The 25041-nt window shown below is 39.2% G+C and overlaps 2 protein-coding genes across 2 annotated transcripts in view; both read left to right on the forward strand.

Moving 5' to 3' along the window:
- elna (elastin a) overlaps nt 1-6785 on the forward strand; it is a 40598-nt gene extending 33813 nt beyond the window's left edge. Inside the window, exons 41-50 of the mRNA XM_079353215.1 lie at nt 883-942; nt 1343-1429; nt 1543-1599; nt 1818-1853; nt 2188-2256; nt 2774-2812; nt 3339-3395; nt 4216-4251; nt 5144-5242; nt 5327-6785. Coding sequence (XP_079209341.1) covers nt 883-942; nt 1343-1429; nt 1543-1599; nt 1818-1853; nt 2188-2256; nt 2774-2812; nt 3339-3395; nt 4216-4251; nt 5144-5242; nt 5327-5373 — 587 coding nt within the window. The 3' untranslated portion in view covers nt 5374-6785. The remainder of the gene's footprint in view (nt 1-882; nt 943-1342; nt 1430-1542; nt 1600-1817; nt 1854-2187; nt 2257-2773; nt 2813-3338; nt 3396-4215; nt 4252-5143; nt 5243-5326) is intronic.
- A 191-nt stretch (nt 6786-6976) lies between these two features.
- limk1a (LIM domain kinase 1a) overlaps nt 6977-25041 on the forward strand; it is a 39530-nt gene continuing 21465 nt past the window's right edge. The window contains exons 1-3 of the mRNA XM_079354643.1: nt 6977-7303; nt 9781-9880; nt 24799-24937. Of these exons, the coding sequence (XP_079210769.1) occupies nt 7246-7303; nt 9781-9880; nt 24799-24937 (297 nt within the window). The 5' untranslated portion in view covers nt 6977-7245. The remainder of the gene's footprint in view (nt 7304-9780; nt 9881-24798; nt 24938-25041) is intronic.

Consider the following 25041-nt stretch of genomic DNA (forward strand, 5'->3'; position numbering starts at 1 on the left):
GAATACATAGGGCAAAATTATTTTTTTAAATGTATGATCTCTGAGGCATGCTCATTTCAAACTTTGCAGCAGAAACAGATTGAGGTTGTATATAATCTGTCAACAAAATGCATAATCTAAACATAATATTTGGGAATTTTCTGATTCTACAAATGTATAGTGTGTATTTACATGGTCTATAAATGTAAATTGGTATTGTATTTTTGAGTTAAAAGAGTAAATTTCACATACGCACACTATCACACAGCCCACCCACACACGGTTCATTATTTGATGTCTTCATTACAGAAGGAAAACCATTTAAATGATGATATTATGAACTTTTGATGATTCTGTTCGATGTTATCGACCACCCTTTCACACAAACAAGGCTGTGATGATCTTATGGAGCAGATTCTGTTAATAAATCAAAATTAAATCAATGAAACTAACTATATGCAGGGAAAGGCTGTGTCAGGTTTTTTTCTACCTAATTATACCTATGATAAACTGAGCAGTCATCAGTTTTATGAACTTGCAGATTTGCAGTTTTAAGCTTGTTTTGTTGTTTGCATGTGATGCACATTAAAGCAAGGCCAAGGTCCACTTGTAAATGCATTGTATTAAGTCTAAAACAATCAGTCTGCTATCAGGAAAAATCTTAGTGTTCCTTGTAAGGTGCTTTTAGTTACAAAAGCACAAATAGTTAACAGCCCAAATCATGATATGTGGTAAAAATAAATACATAAATAAAAAAGATTCTGAATGTCATTTACAAACTGGTCAATTCTACGTTTGATGATTGGATATTTCTGCATAAAAATGCAGATGTAATGATTGCTGGGTATGATGACTTTCTGTCTTTAATCTTTGATTAGTCAGCCTCAGTTTTCTTCTCCACAGGTACTGGAGTAGGTGTTGGTCCAGGCGGAGCTGGATATCCTTATGTTGGACCTTATGGACGTGAGTTCTTTATATTTACTAGTCATGTAAATGCAGTTGCTTTGAATTGAATTGATTGCTGATTGATTATTCAGCTGATTGATCATATATATATATATACACACACACACACAGCTTTATTATGTATGCATAGACAAAACAGAAGAAATGAAAGAACTCAACATAAAATATAAGCATGTTGTCAAGATTCAAAATGTTTCCAAATAGGACCTCAAGAATTGTTTCTATCAGGAGAGAGAGTCCTCTGATAAACCCTAGAGATAAAATATTGTTCACCAGAACAGACCTCAAAGAAATAGATTAATGCACCATTATGTGTTTACATTTATCACATTCTGAGACACAAGGGGTATAACTTATGAAGCATGACTTGGTTGCTTGTGTTCTTTTGATGCTTAAGTCCCTTATGGTGTTGGGACTGGAGCTGGTGTTGGTACTGGTACTGGTGTTGGAGCGCTTCCAGCAGCGAAACCTTTAAAGCCACCTGGTAGGTGTGGGTTTTGTGTGTAATCATGCTTGAAACAAAAAGCAACGATTCTTAATGCATTTTTATGTTTTTTGGGGTTGCTTTTACATCTTTGGCCTCTTGTTTTTTTGCAGTGCCTGGAGCAGGAGGACGAGGTGTAGGAATCCCTTTGGCAGCAGGAGGTTATCAAGGTCAGAACACAAACACATGACATTTTATAACTCTAAGAACTTTACACAACGGTGTCTGCATGACGAAACTTGACAAAACTGGACTACTGTTTAACACATTCCACTTCAACGTTCAAATATTAATTATGTCTTGGACAAGCCGCCCCCCAACACAAACTGTAGGAGGTAAGTTTTCCTGCTAGATGTTAATGCCACTTTTCTCTGTCATCATGATTCAGGGGGATACTATCCATATCTTCCTGGTTATGGGCAGGGTATGTATGAGGAGAGGAGGTCGACAGCCCCTATACACAATGTTCCCTGACCTAAAAAAAATGTTCTGCCCAGTGCTCAAAGTGACAGTTGGTCAGAGATGCCATCACTTTGCCACTTCCTGTTCAGGAAGTTGGTCATGCTGATAAGTTGTAGGGAGATGAAGTCAGGAGTGAGAATCGAGTCTGAAACTTTGATGAAAGAAATCAACTGATGGTTTTATTCAAGGTCGTTTTTACAGTCTACAATCCTATTCAGGACAGGTATTCAGCAGTAAAACAACTGAAGGTTTTAATAACCACAATATCTAAGCCAGTCGTCTGTCTCCTTTGACAGGTGGCTTGACGTATCCCTCAGGAGTTGGACTGGGAGGTGCAGGTGGTGGAGCCAAACCACCAAAACCAGGTAGTGTAACAGGCCACACAAAGTACATGTGGCGAGAAATTAAGTCCATTTATTAACCACAAATAAGAACCTGCAGTAGTGTTTGGGTTTAATGTAATTCATTGTATAAAAGTTTTTAATACTGAGTAGTTACCAGCAGAGCATGCGTATTATTTACATATAGCAGTAGTAGGCAGTCTGCCATGTAATTTATATAGCTAACAAATTTCCCCAAATCTGGTTTACCCAGAGGCAGTAATCCCTGTAGAGTAAGAAAACCGTTAGGAGTTTGGAATTGGAGCAAGACAACACAACATTTCCCAGATGACGAGTGATTTCTGTTTGAGTGTACAACATCAGAGAGACTGTTTAAAGATAAGACAAGGCCCTGGAGAGTCCTACCCTGAAATGACAAAACTATGTTAATTTTCATGTCTTAACACCGGGAAAAATTAGAGCTATATAAAAACAAATTAAATGAGAACACATCATAAGACAACATGCTGAACTTTGATTTGTTTGAATGTCAATTAAACAGGCTATGGTAATCTTGGAGGTGGCGGTGGATTTCAGCCAGGTAAGAACCAGTGCATGATCTTTCAATTTTTTTCTGCTCTGTGTGTCTTCCTGTAATAAACTCTTCTCATTAGTCGTCCATAGCACACTGTACACTTTGTGCAGTGAAGCTTCAGATCACGCCCATCCTACCCCTGCACTTCTTCAGTGAGGGATGAGTATAATCACACAGTAACAGCCGGCAGTGCAGCCTCCTCTCTGCCTCTCAGATACCACGCAGACCAGTCAGTAAAAGTCGCGGCTCTGATCCGCTTCTCAGTGAACAAAGAGTTATTATAGTCTGTGTGAAATGCTTTCACAGATGGTCCAATAAATCTGCACAGTTGGGAGTTCAGATTAACAACAAAATCATTTTTGGCTTTTTGGAAATTAGGTCAAATTGTATGACAAGTATGACTCACTGCACTTATTGTATGTAGCACTAAGTATTCTTTTTTCCCCCCCACAAATATTGCCATCTCACTGTGCAATAGTTTTCTGTCAAATATTTGGTGTGTCTCCATCGTAATTGCTTCATCATTTCACAGGTGTGGGTTCAGCGGTACCTGGTTATGGAGGAGGTTACCCCCAACAGTACTACCAAGGTCGGTTACTGCTTTATGTGCTAAGCTAAGCATGTAAAAGAAGAGGGAGAACGCCTGCTGCAGAGCGACAGGAAGTTTATCCCTTCCCAATTTATTAGGATTCTTCACATCCTATTAAGAAAACCACAAAATAAAATAGGTCAATTAGGTCACTTATATTTTATCAATGAGCACACATATTGTGTGACTGTTTTTCTGCTGTTATCATTAAATGTGTTCCTTAATACACATACACTACACAACACATACATACACTAATTAAACACTTAATGTTAAAGTTGCTGTTTATTGTCTTTGGAGTGCAGTTTGATGAGCTTTTTAACCTTTTAATCATTGAATATCTAATTTTCTAAACTTCACTTGTTGGCTTATACCAGAGTTCATTTGTGTTTGAATAATGGCTGTCATTTTTCTCTGTATCTCCAATTACAGAAAAATTAACTGGATTCCTACAGACTCTAGAGAAAATAAGTTAGACATTCTGTGACATAATAAACGTTTCTATTCACAAATGCATCGAAAGGAAAATAGGCGTTGCTGTCTGTCAGAGCTCAGTTGATTAATGGATTAAAAACACATCATATACCAAACACAGACTATGATGTCTACGTCTTTTTAAGGAAAGCAAACATTATTGTGTGTCTTACTGATGAAACATTGCTCTAGTTCCTCTCATGTGACCGACTGTCTCGCAAACATTTATTCATCAATCTGGTCAGGACACTGACTTCATCCACTAAGAGTGATATAAAGTATTTTCATCTGAGCATTAGTCGCCGATTGTAATATCTTCTCTCCTTTTGTCTTCAATGCTGTGTAGGCGGATATGTGCCAGCCCCACTGACTCCTCAACAAGGTACAGAACACCCAACTCCTCCCACCTCTCCATAAACCCAAAAACTACTTTGGTGTGTTGTTTGTCTTCCAGATTGTAATCTGCAACAAAACCTATTTTTATGTGTCAATGCTTGTTGGCAAAGTATAATTAATATTTTTCACACAAAATGTTTCACTGTTGTGGTTTGATACTGTGTGTGCTGCAGATGGCAGGGTGCAACTAGTATGAACAATGATCAGCATTTTTCCTGAATATTGGAGATTATTACTGGTTGGATTATTTCAAGGAAAGCGTGTGTGGTTTATTGGAGAGCTATATTTGACAGGTTTAAACTATCACCGGGTTCTGAGACAAATACTATTGTATGAATTCATGTACAGTCAGATTTTGTTTTGAGCATGAACAGTTCAGTCAGTGTTTATGAGACTAATCCATGTCAATTTAAATGTCACAGGGATGAAATGTTCTGTTGCTCCTCTAACATCTTTTTTTTTCATTTTGGTGAATATTGACGCTTGTTGTGACAGTTTAATTTCACTTTTTATGACTTCACATCACATGAGCATCAAAACATTAGTTGTTGAATAAAATAATAATAACAAGCCTGATATGATTTCTTATTTGGTGTATCAGTTAATATACCTATTGTAAACAAAACTGACCCTACTATTAGTATTACTACTCATCGTAATAGTATTGAACAACCATTTCATTTACAGCACCGGTTTTTACCTGTGAGTGATCATTTAAGGTCTCTGTTTAACAGCTTCTAATGGAGGCTGATGAAACCATACAGCTTCTCGTCAACAATACTTTTTGAAGTGAAATTTTGTTCATGAGATGATTCTGCTTGTCAGCAATTTGTCGGCAACAAAATTGCTCATTTCATTTTATTTGTGTTGCCTTGCAGCCAAAGCGGCTAAGTATGGTCCCCTGCAGGGCTTCCTTGGTGGTGCAAGAGGAGGAGGGGGAGCAGCAGGAGGAGGAGGAGGAGGAGGAGACTACAGAGGTACACACTTCACAAACCTTTGACAGCTTTAAACAGATTCTAAACTTCTCTGCAATGTAAAAACCCTGTTGGTCTTTGCTGCAGGTGGAGTTGCAGGATGCCAGGGCAAATACTGTGGGAGGAGGAAGTAGAGGAACTCTTGAGATCCAGTGAACCTCAAGAAACCATGGTGCTACTGCATGATCAAGAATGTACATTTTATATTCAAACAAACCCCATTAGAAATTATGTAAAGATGTGTCTTTTTTAAACTTGACTTTAAAGTCTGTTTTTTATACAAAACCCACCGACCCAGAATTTCCTACTTGTTCTGATGTGACGTATGTTATTTGTAATGTCTTAAAACATTAAGCTTTATGTGCACCAGCCTAGTTACAATACAAAGAGTGTGTTTGTGTCACTTTGTTTTTTGTGCATTCACATGTAAGTGTCTTTAATAGTACTGTTGTGCTTTCAACTGTCAAAACCATTGGCTGTAAGTGTGACCTATGAATGATCCCCCTGCTGTTTTTAATCCTAAAGCACTGTGACCTGTCGTCAGTGTCACAGCCCACGCTGTCTCACCTCGCTGTGTCAGAGGGGTAGGGTTGGGCGAGGCTGATTGATAATTTGATATATGGCGACTCCCAGCATCGTTTCTGGCTCCCTGTCTTCTCCGCTGCTATTTTTAGACATGCTGGGAATGAAGCAGCAGGAATCGGGCTCAGGCCAACCCATCTGCTCTCAGAAACGTTGCTGATTCTCATTGCTATAGTTTGGTTTTTCTCAGCGTTTTTTGTGATGAAAAACTTGTGATGTATGAAGTGCTCTGAGCTGAAGACAATCGAAAAGGGTTTCATTCATTTCAGGCTGTTTCAAAACCAAGGGGAAAGCAGTTTTGCCATTTTATTTCACATACATTGGAAATTAATTTAGATACAACATATTGCGTTTGTATCAATGTTTAGTTTTGTGATTGTCCAAATGCCCAGTATCAAGGTCTTTAGTCTGCTTGTATTGTTTAGTCTTTTTGCAGCATTATTTACATGTACATAACTTCTGTAACATCTTACAACTGCAGCTTTGACTCATAGATTCATTGTTATCAGGAATGTTAGGCCATTAAAAAGCAATCCTTTGCTCCTGCATTTATTGATTGTTTAAATTTGTGATAAAGAACAACATTTTGTGTAATGGGGGTCTTTATGTGAGACAGAAGCTCCCACAGTTCATTTACTTGAGCTACTTTTTGAAAAGGCTTACTGACCAAAGGTTCATGAGCACCGTTGCAAACTTTTTCTGTAATTGTGTACTGTATTTTGTACTAATTGTGATGTTAGCTGGCCTCAGTTCCTTCACTTGGTGCTGTTTGAACTGTCTTTGAGCCTTGCTCGTCGTATGTGCCGTGGGATACTCTTCATCTTTATTTAAAAACTGTTTTTAGAAGGAGGAACAGTGTGGTTTTGCACTTTTTAATATGTCCACGACACACGTGACTTAATCCTGAATATCCTTACATTTTATTTGCTTCTTTAAATTACAAAATAAAATGTGTTTAAAGGTAGTATGCTTTCCTCTCTGTTTTTTTTTGTCTTTGTCTTTTTTGTCTTTTGCATTAGTTTACTACAAACATGAAAGTCGTTCTGTGAGTTGATCTTCACCACCTGCAGGGTATTCGGCCGACGTAGCTTTTTTTAAGCAAGCGTCCACTTCTAAAACGATAGACAAGCCAGTGGGAGGATTTTACATTGAAACTTTTCTTGTAAGGCGCTCTTCCCGTAAAGCTCCCACTAGACGCGCACCTTAAAACAGCGTGAGGCGCAGGCTTGACTATCGTTTCTAAAGTGGAGGCTGGCTTGACCGCAGTCAGGAGAAGGAGGAAGAGGAAGTTCTGTTTGCCGCCGCAGGGAGCGACTGAAGCACATATAAACGACCGCCGGGCGGGCTGCGCTGGTGGTCGCACGCCGGTAATCTGTCGAGCAGAGGCGGCTGGCTCTTTCCCGGAGCTCGGTGAGGGAGAGTTAATGAGGTTGATGCTGCTGTGCTGCACCTGGAAGGACGAACGCATGGGAGAGGAGGAAGGTAAGGGTCTGCTTAGAGGGGACAGAGCCACGGGCTGTATGCGGGCGAGGGGAGGGAGATGCAGATAGGGAACAGTAACGCGTCTTCGTGCTGCTCAGAACGCAGAGGAAGAACAAGATGCAAGCACTTTGCTTTGAACAGATTTGTTTCTTTTTCTCGGCGTCGTTTTGTTGCCATTGACATGCATTTGTGTTGCATCAATGTGTTCATGCAGGGGGCGTCAGGCTGCATGCAGCCTACATATTGTGCTCCAAGTGAAGCCATGTTTCCTCTCGAAATAGATACACCCTTCACGTTTGAATGCAGTAAGCATCCTCAGACCATGCACAGGTTTCCTTTGCAAGGAATCGAAGATAGCCAAATGTTTCCCATAAACAAATCGTCACATGCATAACACGACGTGAAAAGTCTAAAGGATAATTTATACAAAATGAGTTTCAGTGCTTGGCCTAAAGGGTCACAAAGTTGTATACCTTCTTGAATAAACATGTCGGCTGTTTGGTAAGATGCATAATTAAAAATTCGAATATTGCTAATTTATAGCCAAATCCGTGGATGATATGTATTTGTTGCTTCTTGTATGTTGGAAATAACATGTAACATGTAGAGTATAAGAACTATCCTGTGACGTCTACGTTGCATGTCATGATAGATTTTAGAGTATCAACAAAAGTGCAAAACGTTCAAATATAGAAGTAATAGGCCTAATTTACATAAAGAATAAAGTATTTTGGGCTTTAAAATATGGGGGAAATATGAGAAAATGCTCTAAAACCATCTTTCTTGTAATGCACTACAGTATATATCACTGTGTTAAATGCACCATGTTCTGTGTGTGAAAACCCTGCGGCTGATCAGTGATGGAGCACATTATATCTGTCATTCAGATGAAGTAAACTTCATATAATAGTCCTCTATATGCTGACTAACTTTACATCAAAGAGCAGGAGGAAATGTTGCAAGTGTTTTGTGAGAAATGTGTTTGGTTGGGGCTTCATGACCTAAATACCTGCCCAGGTTACACAGTGTTGTTTTGTACTTTTATGAATATGTGTCCTTTTAGTTATTTAGAGACAGAAGGACACTACAGAGGACACAGAATGAGAGGTGATTGAAAACTACCTAATAAAAGAGTGGGGTGATAGGAGAGGAGTCAAATGGCATACAAGCACAACCCAGGCCAGCCAACGAGCGAGTAGAATCAATTAAACTATCATCTGGTGGGGCATTACTGTAATGAGCCTACCACACAGAACCTCTGCCATCACAGCTCTTATGATACAGCACTGCTTTAGGAGAGTAGCAAGAATCAGAGACGTCTCTGAACTCTGTCTCGTTTTTCGCGGTGATGGTGTTGACATACACAGTGTGAGTTGTCAGTGAAGTTAGATAGTTGATAAGATGTATATTTTACTCTTCAGATGTATAAAACATGATGATGATAGTCAAGAATACTTATCGCATTGTTTTTGTGGACTATTTTTTGTCTACATCACATACTGTATGATTCTAAAACCAAAAGATCTAAAATACCCACGGCTGCCATGTTGAGCTTACTGCACACTCTTATTTGTGAAAGCGGTGTTTGAAGAATCATTCTGGTGTTAAAAGCTCAGCATGTCAGCCAATGGGTGACCTACGAGTTCAAAATTGAAAGTACATAGCTCAACAGTGAAGCTAATGAGGAATAATGTAGGAGCACTAAAGTCATCTTGCAGATAAAGTCCTGCTAACACAGACACATTTGCAAACAGTATCACCCTGTTTACCTTTTAGTCATGTTTTTTTTTATTGATTGTTGCTTTGCTTCTCAGTGTATTTATGCTTTATTATCTCCTCCTCAGGGTGTAAAGGCTGGTATGTTTTGTTTTTAGGCAAATGAGCTGCTGTGACCATAAAATGTATTGCATGTAGCCTGAAGTCTGCTTACTGCTGCTGCCACCTCATCCTTGCCAAAGAACTGTTTAACATCAGCAACAAACACACAGAAACACACTCACGGAAAGTGTTACCCAGGCTTTGGTTCATCTTAGGATTGTCATGTAGAAAGTCTTCCAAATTACTCTTTGAAGAATGTCCTCATTAGAGAAGAGGAGGATCATATCGAGGACTCAGTCTCTTATCACACACCTCAAGTCAGAGCCTTTTGAAGAGGAGAGTTTTCCTCGAGAAGCAGGAAGCAGGTGTTTAATGTAGTCCCATTAATATTTGTTCTGCTGCTGGTTTTGGGCCAAATTTTAATTTAATTAAAGTTTAGATAAAGTTCACCGTGTGTAAGATTCATCCTAAAGCCATACACAAGATTCTTCCACTTTAAACGACTTGTTTAACAAATGTGTGTTCATAAAAATTTATATAGATATTTAAAGTGTGCAATAAAAGGATCACAGCTTGTCAAAACAGTGGCTAATGTAGTGAATTATTTTACTGAAACAAAAAAGCCTTCTAAATAACTTTGTTGTGTTTCGTTGTTTCAGCTGGAGGAAGTTTGCCCGTCTGTGCGGGATGCAAACAGAGGATCTATGATGAGCAGTACCTGCAGGCCCTCAACACGGACTGGCACACTGTCTGCTTTAGGTAACACAAACTCACTGCTTACAATGGAAACCAAACGCAGCATGTCTTTAAAGAGCAGCCATGGGCCGTCTCCTTTCCAGTCATTTATCTATGCAGAACTATCAAAGATTGTCTCTGTGAAACTCTGTATGTTCAGCAGATCAGCCAGTTAATTGAGTAAGTAATCTGCTGATGAATCAAAAAAGGAAATAATGATGTTTCATTAATAGGCTACTGCTCTGTCATGCCCAATTACCAGTGTTTGCATTTCCCAACCTTTCTCCTTTATTTAACTCTCAATTAATTTGTCTTTGAAGGTGTCGCTAACATGAGTAGATGCTCTGTCATCTTTTTCATTTTTTTTGTCATCTTAACCACATTTTTCCCCCAACTCTTTTATTTTGTGGTCACTGTATTTGAGGGTGACTCACCAAAGAGTTAAACAGTTATTGTTGCATTGAATTGAAACAGATTTGTTCACATTTTAATACCATGAACCCCTTTAAGTTTTTTTTTTTTTTTTTTTTTTTTTTAAGATATATATCTTTCACTGTGTTACCTTTATTTGATAAGACAGTGGATAGAGTAGAAAACCAGGGAGCGAGTGGTGAAATGTGGAAAAGGAGCTACAAGTTGCTTTTGAACCTGGACCACCCACTTGGAGGACGATGGCCCCTGCATATTGGCCGCAACTTAACCACTATGCAATTGGTTGCATGGTTGTTGTTTTCGGTGGTGATCTTTACATCCGCAACAGAAGCTGATAAACCATCTTGACGAGTGTGTCTCTGAGCTGAACAGTCTGAAACCTACACTCGTTGTTGCAGCTTGTTTGTGTTTCAGTCACATTTCTCTCTGTGCTGCTTCAATCAGAAGTTCACATGTGAACATTCGACTGGAGATAAATCAAAGTATTAGATCAGTCTTACTGTGTGAATGTGGAGACAGTGTATAAAATGCCGAGGGGTTCCTCTCTGTCAGATTGTGGTGCTGCTGCTCATTGTGTTTGTGGGCAGTGAAACTCGGTGTGTACCTCAGTGTGAAGGTTGACGAAGAAATGGATAAAAGGCCTGGAAAGCAATTATTTAAAATGACTTTGGTTTTGTAAATTCAATTGTGTACATCCTTCATTATACAAGCACTTCCCTGCACTGCATTTAATTTATTTCTCCACACAATGTTTAGCTAACTATACTCTAAGTAACTATAAAAACACTCCCCTATCCATTTCCACTAAAAAGGATTGTATTGTTGAAATAGGGATAGAGGGAAATTTTCCCTTCATTTAAACTTAGGATTAGTCCAGTCACCTCTGGTCATTAAACACAAGTCATCTGAGAACATAACAGACACTCACAGATGGTTGAGACCAAACACTAATGGCTATGGATTCTTTGAGCAACAATCTGCAATCTGATACTTCCGTTAACACTTCTGTCGAGCGCCATTGTTTCTTTCTTCTTTTTTTAAAAAATTATATTGGACTATTCACTAAAGTATTTGGAAGCATCCAAACATTTGTATGATTGAATTTGCATTCATAAATTCATTATTCTATACATGTATATATGGATGATCAGCGGGGTACCCCATATCTATGGCACTGCATCTGAAACATAAACAAAGTGCTTAAAGTCTAATTAAGATGAGCCCGGAGGAGTTATTGACTTTGGAAGTCGGGCAGATTTTACAAGGCTAATTATACTGTTGCTGTTGTTGTTGCTGCAGCTTTTGTTTCTGCTCATCTTATGTAATATCTCCTCCTGCTCTCCTTAGTTTCTCACATATTTTGCGAGCTCACCTTGTTTCTGACTGGCAGGAAATCAAACAGCTGCTTGTCAAGGACTCTTTACTGAAATATTTAGTCTGTCGCTATTTAAATTTATTGCTGCTCAAATGTTTTACATACCAGCCAGCATTTCACTTTAACTGTACCCCCTGAACAAAGAGGCTGTAATTTAATGGTCAAAGTGGTAATTTTATTCTTTGTGCATTATGAACTGTAATACATTATTATATATACATTATTAATTACTAAAAGATATCCGTATTTGTATTCCACATATTTTCTAGCCAAAACCTTTTGTTTGGATTGACCATAATTCAACATGACTGCCAACTGTTCTGCCATTGATTCAGGTTTTCTTTTGCTAGCAATTAATGTAGCCTCAACTATTTCGAGAGAGAATTAAGCTAAAGAGTTCTTGTAAACAAACGTATGTCTTACTAATGCCCCTACAGCTTTTTAAAAAAAAAAAGCTCCAGCATTTAAACATTTCCTAGGCTGACTGAGGTGACACCATGTGGCTACTGTTAGCCACAATAGGTTCATTAGCCAAAAGTTATACTTATTATAAGATAAGACAGTTAACGAGAGAAATAATATCTCAGGACTGGAGGAAAGATAGTGGGAGTGCATGATTCAAACTAGCGGTGGCTGTGATGAGGACTCTGGGGAGCGCAACATAACCTCTATGCTATCCTGCGCCACTTGACTAGCATCTTTAAAGTGATAAATAACTTGTTGCATCACTCATCCTCAACTTTCACTTTGTTCACCTGAGCTGGTCTATATTGGCTGTTGCTGTGTGGAAAAAAAACAAACATTCACTGAGCAGTGAGTGTCATTAATGACTTCCCCAGGCCGGATGTCTGAATGTGGAAATCTGAGGAGGGTATCTGGGCACAAGGCAGAGTCTACAATGGTTTGTGTGGTGTGTGTGTGTGTGTGTGTGTGTGTGTATGTGTATGTGTGTATGATGACACAGTGCAGATATAAGGAAGTTTCTTTCGAGTGTCTCTTTACCTGGATGAAGGATTGTCTCAGTGGGGGGTGTTTGTGTCTGTGAACTCATTTCAGACACTTTGCTTGTTTGCATATTACTTAGACTTAAAGTAAAAACACTGCTTTGCATTTTCTTAGTATAGCACCATCATTAGGTGTGATATTTTTGCTATCCGCCTGCATTTTTTGCTATCCGCCTGCATATTTAAGCCTTTCTTTCCACCATATAGTAATACAACTCGCAGCACAACTATTGAGCTAATACAAATGAAGCTGTGCGAGTGATCAAAGCTGTCTTTGCGTCTTAAAAAGTGTTGCGTCAAATAAATCCCCCTGATGTTTCCCTCAGAGCTTGACCGTGTCAAGATATGAGAGGGAATCTTTTTCTGTCCATGATCCACATCCTGAGGGAGACCAGGATTGTCACAGAATAGGAGGATTTAAGACTAGACCTTTGTGGAAAATTTGACTATTGGGACTGGAGCTTGTAATCCAAACAAAAAATATGCCCAGCTGCTGCTCTCTGTGCCGTGATGGAGCTTTACAGCAGCAAAGAGGAAGTGCAGATGATAAGGGGGAGGAAGGGAATCTAACTTTAAAGTGCCCAGTGTGTGTTATTTGAAGACTGAACTGAGTCCCTCGGGTGGTAAGAAAATACAGCTCCAAACTGTGGCCTTCATGGGAAAATGTAGCCAGGATTTCACTGCTTGTTTACATATTATTTTCTGACATTTGTTTTTCAAAAGCCCAACTGTGCACAATGCAAAACACCAACGTGAAGTGCAACAATATCATTTGTAAAGTCCAAGTTTTGTCTTCTGAGTTACAATAATTTATGAGTAGTCTTTTGCGATGTGATCCCTTTATAAACAGGGCTTTCCAATGACACACAGTATGAAGAAGTGGGCGAAGGGGCAAAATTAGCCCGCTAGGAGGTTCCAACATCATGTTCCCCTGGAGGAAGAAATGTCAGTAAAATTCTTCTTTGATGGGGGCGCTAGGTTTTTCTCAGGGGGAAACAATATTGTTTGACAAAGTATATTGTTTGAAAAAGGCGCTGTACTCTTCAATGTATATACTAAAACCTTAAAGTTGAGCAGTCAATCAGGCAGGTATGACTGAAACACACACAAAAATATACAACAAAAATAATCAGAAGTTATTTGTCAAACTCTCTGCTGTAACAAATCACGATGCAGAACTGTCACACATATAAGACTTTTCTTTTTTTTCTTTATTTTGAATAATTATGAATTCACTGTTTCTTTAAAGCATGTAAGGTCTTAGTGTGAAACCTTTCTACATGCTCCTCTGGAAAAGGAGCTCCTGGGGTGGGTCTTATTTCCTCCTCTGTGGATTTGAGGGATTAAGTTAAAGCAGCTCTTGACATTTGAGAGAAGAGGCTGCAGATATAGTAAAAAGGTCTGTCGCATAATTGTAAGGGGACTCAGGAGTCAGTTCCAACCTCTTAATGACAGGATTTCTAGAGAATATACGCTTACTGTTATTATGTTAATGAGTATTGTATACAATTAACATGTTTTGCCTGTTCTGTTATGTTAAGTCATTATTTAAATAATAAAGTCTAAGTCATGAAATTAAATGGCTCTCTTAACAATAAGACGGCTTCAGAAGTATACATTCAAATTTTCTGTTTAAAGTGTGTTCATTTTTTACCCAAGCCATGCTGCAGTCTCTCTGCAGCACAGTGCAGCAAAGTCCTGCTCCAAAAAACACGTTTCTGCTTCTCTCTCGCTGCCCAAACAGTCGTCCCAAAAGATGAAAATATGTTTCTGCTTCGTTAACACTTTGTACCAAATGGGTTTTTTTTTAACCTCCAGTGTTCATCTACTGATGATGTGCAGAAAATGTGCTTAGTGATTCTAAGTGTGAGTCTTTGTAGCATGAAGCAGTATGAATTATGTAATTTGTTGTCAAATAGTCGTGCACAAGTAAAAACTGTTCAGATTCTCAAGGACGAGCTGACCCACCCTGACTCACATCTGCAGGAACAACACTACAGCTACTTTATAAAAGGAACTGTGTCTGAGAATATGTTTGAGTGGGGAGCACTTTGTCTGAGGAGTTAAAAGCAAACAATGTATGCATGTTAGTTGGAAGTTATACATTACATATCTGCCAGTCTTTCTTTTTCTATGATGCAGTGAAACAGACATGAGGATGCGGGGCTGCAGTGACTCAGCTGTTTCTGCCTACTGATGAACTCTGCCTGGTGACAGAAGCAGCAGGATATGACAGACAATTCAGAGCTTGCTGAGCGTATTCACAAACACAACCTCCAACAACCTTCAAGCAGAACTAAACTCTCACAGTGTTAGTGGTTCAGAAACACTGATGAAATGAGTAAAATTACTATTAAAGTTAATCAGCACTAATATTTCCCACTATAATCACAAGAAAGCTTTAACGCTTTTTTTTAGTTTGTGACTCGGCCTTCATGTTCATACATGCAGATCTGAAAAGACATTGTACAGTGGAATGTCTTTACATGATGTGATGGTGACTGTTTTCTAAGCAATCCCTAACAATCCCATTGTTCATGTAACTGGAGCTGTAGTTTACTGAGGTGTATAGTAAACACACATACAAAAATATAATACAGTATGTATACTGACACGAGCTAATTATATTGTATAAGGTTTTGTATAGTGTGGGAGTTTACCCACATGATTCTTCATCCTCATCGTCAGAAAACAATTCACCCCTGGGCTCCTCTGAGGAGGAGGTTAATCAGATGAGCTAAGAGGAGGTGAAGAGCTTTAATACATGATGGATAAGAGGGTAATTAGATTTTCTTTACAAGAATCTTTAAATGTATCGAATGGCGCAGCAAGTGGTCGGTACGATATGCTATAGTGGCTCCAAGCAGTGTCCACATGATGTTACAAAGAAGAATTTACCAGCCTTGAAAGGAGGCGGGGCCAACAACAGGAAATGGTTGATGGGGAAGCGTGACCTCTCTGAGAGAGGGAGACAGATAGTCATTGATGGCTGTGACAGCGAGGCTGCCGGAGCTGTGAGAGTCAAACATCAGAGCTGCTACCATGAGTTTGTCTTCTGACTGTCAAAACAAGGCCGAAGCTCCCGAGAGAAACATGTCAGCAAAGGGCCGACGTTGCAGGAACGCGCGCAGAAAGTAAGTGGAGATGTGAAACCAGGGCTGGAAAGTGAAGTTTAGATTGATGTTAATAAAACAATGGTATGAACTTTAAAACCTCAGTGTATGGAGTTTACCTTGTCTGTCGCGGCGTTATGTTGAATGTGCAGTCTGTTTATTTGAGCCGTGCTCATTTTTTGATTTATTTCATGATCTACATGTACATATCTTTAAACATACTATAAAAGATTCACTTCACATCTTAGGGTTTGAGAAGATGTTATCAAACAAAGCAGCAGTCCAAATCTCAAGATGACTCAGTTTACGATGATGCACATGACTGTGTGTGTGTGTGTGTGTGTGTGTGTGTGTGTGTGTGTGTGTGTGTGTGTGTGTGTGTGTGTGTGTGTGTGTGTGTGTGTGTGTGTGTGTGTGTGTGTGTGTGTGTGTGTGTGTGTGTGTGTGTGTGTGTGTGTGTGTGTGTGTGTGTGTGTGTGTGTGTGTGTGTGTGTGTGTGTGTGTGTGTGTGTGTTCACACCACTCCTGTGACAGTCACGCTTCTGTTATTCTGATCCAAAATGTCATGATTGTCAGAGACTTCCCACTTTTATTTCTTTTTCAAATATAAACAATGACTGACTCTAACGCTGTTGTCTGCATATCACTGTTACGGTTTAATATTTAAATCCTGATGCATTGGCATTTTTAATCCTACGTCATCAGGTTTAACCAAACATGTTACCAGAGGGATAACTCTTTATTGTGCTCGTGTGTGTGCGTCCTCAAAGACAAGATTGCAAATAATCTCTTCATGTAAATAATAATGAATTCACACCGTACATGTTAATGCATGATGTATTTGTATGTTAGATAAGATGGTGATGACATTTTTAATAATCCGTGATTCAACCTCCAACAAGACGAGATACATGTTAATATAACCTTTAAACTATTGGCGACGTGTGTAGCACAAGCAAAACTATTCTCATAAAGTTTCTAAGTATTTTTTTTCCTTCCTTTGTTATTGTAGCACATTAGTTCTCTTTTTTAAGCTGCTGTCAGATTTCTGATCAACGCTCGTCATTTAAATGTGACACTTTGATCCTCGTCTCTTCCAGAAACTCTTCTTCCTCCCCACCGTCACGTCTCAGGGTTCAACCCTGCCGATAACATTTGCAGAGAGGAGAAAGGAAACTTTCTGCCTGCCATGTGTCTTTTGATTAATCACCTGTTCCCTGGCTCGAACCTTTGGCTCTCCTCGCAACACTTTAATCATACTTTGAAAATTCAAATTTTTTTTTTTTGCCGTTAGGAGCTGATAGACTTCAGACTTAAACCCTGCATGTGATTAAAAAGAGGATTAACACCCTCATTTCATGAGGCCTGTCACTTTAATATTAAACCTTTATCAGTACGCACTCTGTCAGCTTTTAGCCACTTTATAATACTGAGTCATACAAAAACTATATTTTATTGAATTATTTAGTAACTAATGTTGAGAATACCTAACACATTCAAGACTTGTAAATGTAATATCAAACTTAAATTCACCTCAGACTAATGTGTCAGAAACAGATGAAGGTTTGTGTTTAACTCGCGACTGTCGCTTTCAGTCGTGCAATCCTGCTCGTGAGCACTTCAAACCGTTTAACCATGTAACCCATTACTGATGACACTTGGCATCAAATTGTTGTTCCTCTTCATATATATATATTTTTTTCGTGTTTCATTTCTGGTCTGTATTCATGACGCTCACTTTGCTACCCCCTGTGTTGAGTTGTTTTAAGAGTAACTCCATACTGCTTGTCAAAATATACTGATGTGTCCTCTCGTTTCAACAAACATCCAAGCTCATGATCTTGTGTACAGATCACATTTGAAAGACTGAATAGCAAATTAGACTGAATGGTTACGAGTCCTCCAAACTTTGCTTCTGGGTTTTATAAATGATGTATTTACTACTTATTTTATTCTTACTTTAGACAGAGGTAAAGCTACCTGACCTAACTCATTGGCTAGTTTTCAATCCACCCACCAGTTAGCAATTCCTGTAACAGTTTGTATTAGTGTTTGGAAAGTTATCCATTTATGTGTAAGCTGCTGAAACAGACCAACCATTTGACAGACTATTTTGTTAAAATGTCCTGGTCATAGAAAGTGGATTTATAAAGCTCATAATGAACAGGGGTTTTACGATCACCCTTTTAATCCTGCTGAACAACAGTCATCATGCTTCCCAGAGCTTACTGAAACCTTTTCATCAATACTCAGCAGTGGAACAAGTGAGAAGGTCCCAGACTGACCGTGCTGACAGTCCGTCATTCAAGGCAGCTTAACAGTCACAAAGGAAACTGCTGCTGAGCACATCATTTACTCACAGTCCAGCAGGGCCCCTGGTCACCAGCTGAATAGATCCCCAGACAACAGATGAAGAGAGGGACTCCCACAGTCTGACATGTTTGTTCAGCAGCCAGAGGGCGCTACTCCAGCCGCGGTTTAACACGCACATCCTCTTTTCCTCTCTGCTGTTTTTTAAAATGTATCAGAAAACATCTATTCAAAGGGTTAATGTTGCTGAGCTTGTGTTAAAAAGAACAGCCAATGGAAACAGAAATCAGAGGGGGATAGCAAGAGGTGATGAGGTAATGCCCCTGTTTTTTATGTGAGGGGTGACATCATCCCTATGGCATTTTGTGTTGCCATGGTGAAGGAGGAGGGATGGATGGTAAAATAGGGGGAACAAAAAAGGGGCTCGTGGGAAGGGGACGAATGTGTCCTTGAATGTGTGTGTGTGTGTGTGAATGTGAGCTTTGAATGGCTCAAACCAACACGTTAAGTCAGTGTAGTCTAATAAAGGGTTTGTTTTTTAGTTACTCTGTGTGGGGAAATCCTTTTAATTTCCTGTAGAGGTTGAACCCTGGCTCAAAACCAGGATACTCTGTATATGTTTGTCTCTTCCGAGGGTGGAAAAAGAGGGGTCTCACCCAGACATGTCTGCCATCTCCGTAGCTTGACTTTCACCCCTGTGTGTTTGTGTGCGAGTGTACTTCCTTTATACCCACAACCCCCTGCTCTCCTTCCCATAGGTTGTATTTCCTCTTTGTCTTCAAGGATTTCAGCTTCGCCAGCATGAACATTTAAAACAGCAGAGCACTTTTATTCCTGCAGTAGACACATTTGTTTCTGGCTCAATACTCCTGACGTTTATTGTCTCTTTTCCCCCCCTCAATTCTTACTTGAAGGCCTGGCAGAGCGCCATATTGGCTTATTGATCAGAAGTAGTCATACGCGTTTTCTGCTGTCTGTGCAGATAGAAAGGAGATGGATGTCTGTCTGAGCCTGACACAGTTGATGGCAGATTGAATAATTAATAAGGAGAAACATCCTTGTGTGGGTGTGGGTGTCTGTTTCAGAGGCGTGCCTCCTCGTAAACCTTGCAGCGCCCCCTCTGTCAGTTGGTCATGAACCTGCCTGCACCTCCACCAGAACACACACGCTCCTTCCTTTTTGCCTCCTCCTGCTTCCTGTAGCAGTGTCAGTCTGCACGTCATTTAATGACCTGTGGCGACATGTGCAAACACACACACCTACACACACCCACACAGCATAAAATGCTAAACAGAGCTGGGTGGTCAGCAGGGTTGTAGTGGGAGTCGGAGTGAGATTAAATTCCGAGTTGTTTATATTTTATTATGGTGTGTTAAAGCCAATGTTTCATCTTACAACAAGATGCAGTCAGAGAAAAGAGATGATTGTTTGCATCACTTACTCCTAGGTAAGGCTGTGAATTACAGGGTAACTCATGGTATGGTACGATACATTATACCAGGCCCACAATAATAATATCATGATACAGCGATTCTATGATCATTTTTGAAGGGCAGTCAAATAATCATTTGGTGTCAGTTTCACCTCCTGTCATCTTGACCGTCTTTTCCTCGCTTTCTGATTTTATCCTGCTGTCTTCTTCTTCTTCTTCTTCCTTTAACTTCTCTTGTCCTCATGCATAGCATGTTTTATATAACATTGACATAATATTTTAGTTAATTCATACATGTTTTACACTGTAGAGTAGCAGATAATAATGACATACTCTTCCATTTCAGCTGAGCAGATTCATAGGTGTGGAAGATTCATATTTGAGAGCCAGTTGACTTGTGATAGTTCAGTGTCAGTTCAGCATCTGAATAAATGAGCACATTTAGCCCACATTAATATTTGATTTTCTATCCACAATGCTGCCATTTCCCTGTTTCAGCAGGGCCTCAGCGTTATTAATTTTTATAGGAAGTAAACTGTTTTAGGCTGGAAACATGTATTTTTTTATTTTTTTATTACCTTTAAATTGTTCAATACATAAACAAGAAGAAAATATTTTAACAGGCAGCAGCTTTTTTAGATGTTTTTGTCTTACAAACAGTCCTAAACCCAAAAATATTGAATCATCTTTTTTAGTGTATTAGAGAAACAAAGTTCCTTATCCTATTGCATTTATTTAACTTTTTTCTTGAATTAGGCTTTGACAAAAGTGACTCTCCATCCCAAAAAAGTCACAAAAGAGTTCTCATTTAATTCCCTGAATTCTAAAACTGTTAATCCAAATACACAAATAAAGTTCAAACTGTATAGTGTGTTACTACATTATAAATGGTTTAGGTACAGTCTTTCTTTTTTTTGTCCGTTGGCCTACTGTGACTCACTATGTCTAGTTCGATATATTTATATTTCCATTCTCTTCACAGTTCAGTCCCATGAGGAATCTGATTCTATTCATTCAGACCTGATGTTTTTCTCATTCAGCTGCAGCTCGTTCTTATCAACAGGGGACAGATTAATCATGTGAGGTATTGACCCGGGTCAGCCTGCCAGAGAGACAAATAGGAGGCACAGTCATTGTAAAACATATTACATCATTAAACTGTCTAATGAGAGTATTTCAGTAGTAATTTACCCTGGTAGACACTGCTTATAAAGCATATGTTAATACACACTTGTAAATACATTTGTTGTGAAAATAATAAAAAGTAATCTGAATTCTTTTTCAAATTTATTTTAGATATTTGGAAGATCTTTTGATTAAGAAAAAAACACGTTTGTCTTTAGTGCCTTGTCACATACCTTGTGAGAATAACTTTTTCTTCATCAAATGTTTTCTTTTGGATAGTTTGAAGTTTAACAATAACAAAAAAAACATTGTACAGAAATGGTAAAAAATTAAAAAACCTTGCCATGACTCCATTGACTGTTGGTCCAACACTTTGGTCAAGGGCAACAGAGAAATTGTTGCCAAAAGAACAACAACCTCTGAAAGACTTATCGCTGGATGGATGGGTCGTTATTCTGTTATTTTTTATGTTATCGTTGAGTCTGAATTTTAATTTGACTATACTTTTGTTGGTTCATATTAACTAATTGCTAATTATTGCTATAACATGAAACACTCATTAGATAACTTTACCATGCTGTTAGCCATAAAACTGTTCACACTTACAGTGTCATGTGACCCTTTAAGGGGCCTACGAATTGAACCACTGACCCGAACGACACAACATTTTCTCTTTGAGTCTGAAAAGTAGCCTCTGCAGACATGGAGTAAATAATTATGACAGCTGTCTGCTGGAGTCAAACGTTAGAAAAGTCAGACAGGGGAAGGTGAGAGGCAAGGGAAAAAGCAACCTCTTTTTGACCTGGAAAGGAATTTATTGCTCTCCCAGACACTTTTAGGGCTTTCCGTGGGGGATTTGAGCAGGATGGGGGGGACAGAGTGGGCAGATTTACTTACCCCACTCTACCCCACAATCTCATCTTCTCTGTCATTGGATGTTTCCTGACCCGCGGGGTATCCAGCTGAGTTTCATGGTGCCTCAAATCTGCCTTTCCCCCTCTCTCTCGTGCACGGCAGCCATTTATATCTGATAATCCTGTTTATTTAATCTTTGTCTTTTTTTCTGATATTAGGCTCAACGAGGAAACCTCGCACATTTTCTCAATTCTTTGAGGTGACCTTGAACATTATTATTGATTGATCCCTTTTTAGAGAATATGAAAAATAGTTTGCCTGTATTCTTCCCTGTTCTCATCACAGTGAGGTGAGGAAGGCGGCTAAGCTTAGACTCTCAGTCTTTCACACCGATAATCCTCTTTACAAGCCCGTGCAGATGTACACACAAATACAGGGACACAAAAGATTCCCAAATGTGAGCACAGACGCACACATTAACATTAACACACCCGGGTGGACAAAAACCTATTTTTATTATTATGTACTGATGTTTTATTTTTCTTAAATTCATGGATGTCTTCAGCTATAGCTGAGTGCTGCTTCTTGTCCATCGCTGAGATAAATGTATATCCTGAAGGCAGAAATGTTGTGTTTCCCATCATGGAGTCACTAATGTATTCACTCATATCTTTAATTCTCTGCTGCCACTCCCAGCTCTGCTCTGAGAGGTTTTACTTTGCAGAAACTGAACCTTACACCATTATGATCTCCCCTTTGCTCCCTGTGTGCGCACGAATGATTGCACCTGTGTGTCCTTCCTCGGTATGACTTTGCCCCAGCAGGGGTTTGCAGGATGCATGTACGAAGAAAGGCTAATATTGAGCAGCAGTGAGCCAAGACAGCTGAGTAGCTTCTGGCTCGACGTTTTGGACGTCTACTGAAAGCCTTGACCCATTTCCAAGTCCCCTCCTCCTCCCCCCCCCCCCCCCCCCCCCCCCCCCCCCGTCTCACTCAAATGTGCTGCATACTGAAGCAGCGCAGCCACAATCTGCTGAGCTGCACCAAAGCTCTGCATGCAGATGTCGGGAAAAGGGTGTGTGTCTGTCAAATAAATAAATTGTACGTGTGCATGCTGCAAGGTTATGTGTGTGTGTGTGTGTGTGTGTGTGTGCATGTGCAGGTACAAGCCCCTGGGCAAATTCACAGATAGCTGCTGCTGCTGCATAAATGAATGTGCCCTTCACTACTTTTACTTTAGATACCAGCTTCAAACACTCAACATGAAAAGTGTATCTTGTCTTTAGGGGATGAAGAGTAGAGTCCTTTACAAAGACTTAAGGCCTGGGAACTGTAACTGCACAGATTTAGGTCAGATTTAAGCCCTAAAATAAAAGAGAGATATTTTTGATTTTCTTGACTTATATTTTTTGGGGTCTAAAAAATGATGGTTAATAAAAAAAACACCTAAACAAATATCCTTGATATTTCCACTAGTCAAATATACCGCACTGAACTATTAAATGAGAAAAAGAAAGAAAAACATAATCCTAACAATCAGGAGCTTAAGAAAGTTAAACTTTTGCTTGAAAATTAAACAGCTGTTTATAATTGATCAGGAAAAATACTAATTTGTCAGTTTCAACAAATAGTGAACCAATAATTGTCTCACAAGTCTAAGAACCAGGCATTTCCCCTAATATCAGGAAATATAATAGTAATGGTAATCATAAGCTAAATCACTATATTAATTATTGTTCCCTATTATTATTAAGCTGCCCTTATCAGGGAAAAGGCCTGACGGCTGACGGGAGAGAAGCCTCAGAGGGGCAGAGTATAGACACTCACCTCAACATGTCCGACTCAGAGATTTATACAGATTAGAAACAAAAACAAGTACACAGATACAAGTGCACTCACAGACACAGAAGTGCTTTTTAACATAAGCAAGGGGATTAGCACATATTTGATTTATGGCTTCATGCTGAGTGAATAGGCCTACTTAGCCATGGCGTGCAAACATGCTCATGTACATGCTGAATATTCGGTGTGATTGTATACCTGTGATTGTTTGGCCTGAGCCACTTGAGGTTATTAACATCCTCTTCTAAAGTACCGTATGTTTACTCATGTACCAGAAAATTGAAAACTGCATTTGCCGCAGTTTGTGTTCATTTCTTTAAATTGCGAGTTGACTAAAAGTGTGTTCATAACATCACAAGCTCATCAATACAATCTTTTTCCCTCCATCCAACTGCAACTGTGTTTTCCCTCTTTAACTCTGTCAGGATCTGATTTCCTCTCAGGCTGATGCAGCTTTGACTTTGAACTCTGGTGACAGATGGACGTACCACACAGATGTCCACAGACTGATAGCTTCTGAGCACCATCAGACATATTTTAGTGTACATAAAAGGAAACACTTGGGTAAAAGGGGGCAGAATTGATGAATAAAAAATAAGCGTACACTTGGTGTGACGGCAAACTTTAATGATAGTACTTCTGTTCTTACATGTGACTGAATAACATTGTTCCTCTGTATTAGAAAATGGGTGTAGTGTTGAAATTGTATTGCACCACTATGTTGTGATTTATTTGTTTTCCCCTCACTTTGTTTTTTAAGACTAAGTCATAGTTGTGTGTTTTGGTGTGATATCATCTTCTCTCTGTCGCCCCTCATTTGGGGTGGAGAGAGTTAGCTCTATTAAAGGATGTATTATTATCATGAACCCTATCATTATAGGTCATGCAGGCTGTCATTAGCTGTCTTACGTACAGTCTACAGAGTGTGGCACATCGTAAGATCACATGATGTTCTGTCAACACATTAACACCTGTAATTGAGGTGTGCTTTTTAAAGGTACTGGCTGTGTTTAAACTCGGTGACATACTGAGCATATTAAAGACTTTCCATCATGAATTTATGGTTTGACAAAATGCAAAATACCCTCTGATTCTAGCCTTACACATGTATACATATGTAATTGTGTTAGTGTAAATTACATAGTTGTATGACTACTTGGTCTCTGAAGTTGTTACTTTTAGATGAAAACTATAAATGTTTCATTTTCAAAACTGGTACCAACAAACTACTCCGCTAATTAAGTTACAATATTAGGATAAACATATAGTTCATGTAATCTTGCTTTTTTTTTTTGTCATTATTGCAGACATTCATGTTTTTACAGGCATATGTGCGTTTATTTGTGCCGCTCATGTTTATTGTTGATTGGCATCAGTAAAGGTTGAAACATTGAGAAAATACTATTTCATCACTCAGCTGTTGATGGATCTCTTCCTGTGTCTTTTTCCGTCAGGTGTTGCGAGTGCAGCGCCTCCTTGTCTCACTGGTATTATGAGAAAGAGGGACGGCTCTTCTGTAAGAAGGACTACTGGGCCAAATTTGGGGAGCTGTGCCATGGCTGCAACGACCCGATCACCACGGGCCTCATCATGGTTAGTCTCCATCCGCTGATTAAAATCTTGTATCACCTCCCTCCGTCTTTGTTTGTTGTTAAAGCTCCAGTTGCAGCTCCAGTATGACACAAACCTGCACGTAC

Source organism: Symphodus melops (genome assembly GCF_947650265.1).
Source record: "Symphodus melops genome assembly, chromosome: 10".
NCBI classification, from domain to species: Eukaryota; Metazoa; Chordata; class Actinopteri; order Labriformes; family Labridae; genus Symphodus; species Symphodus melops.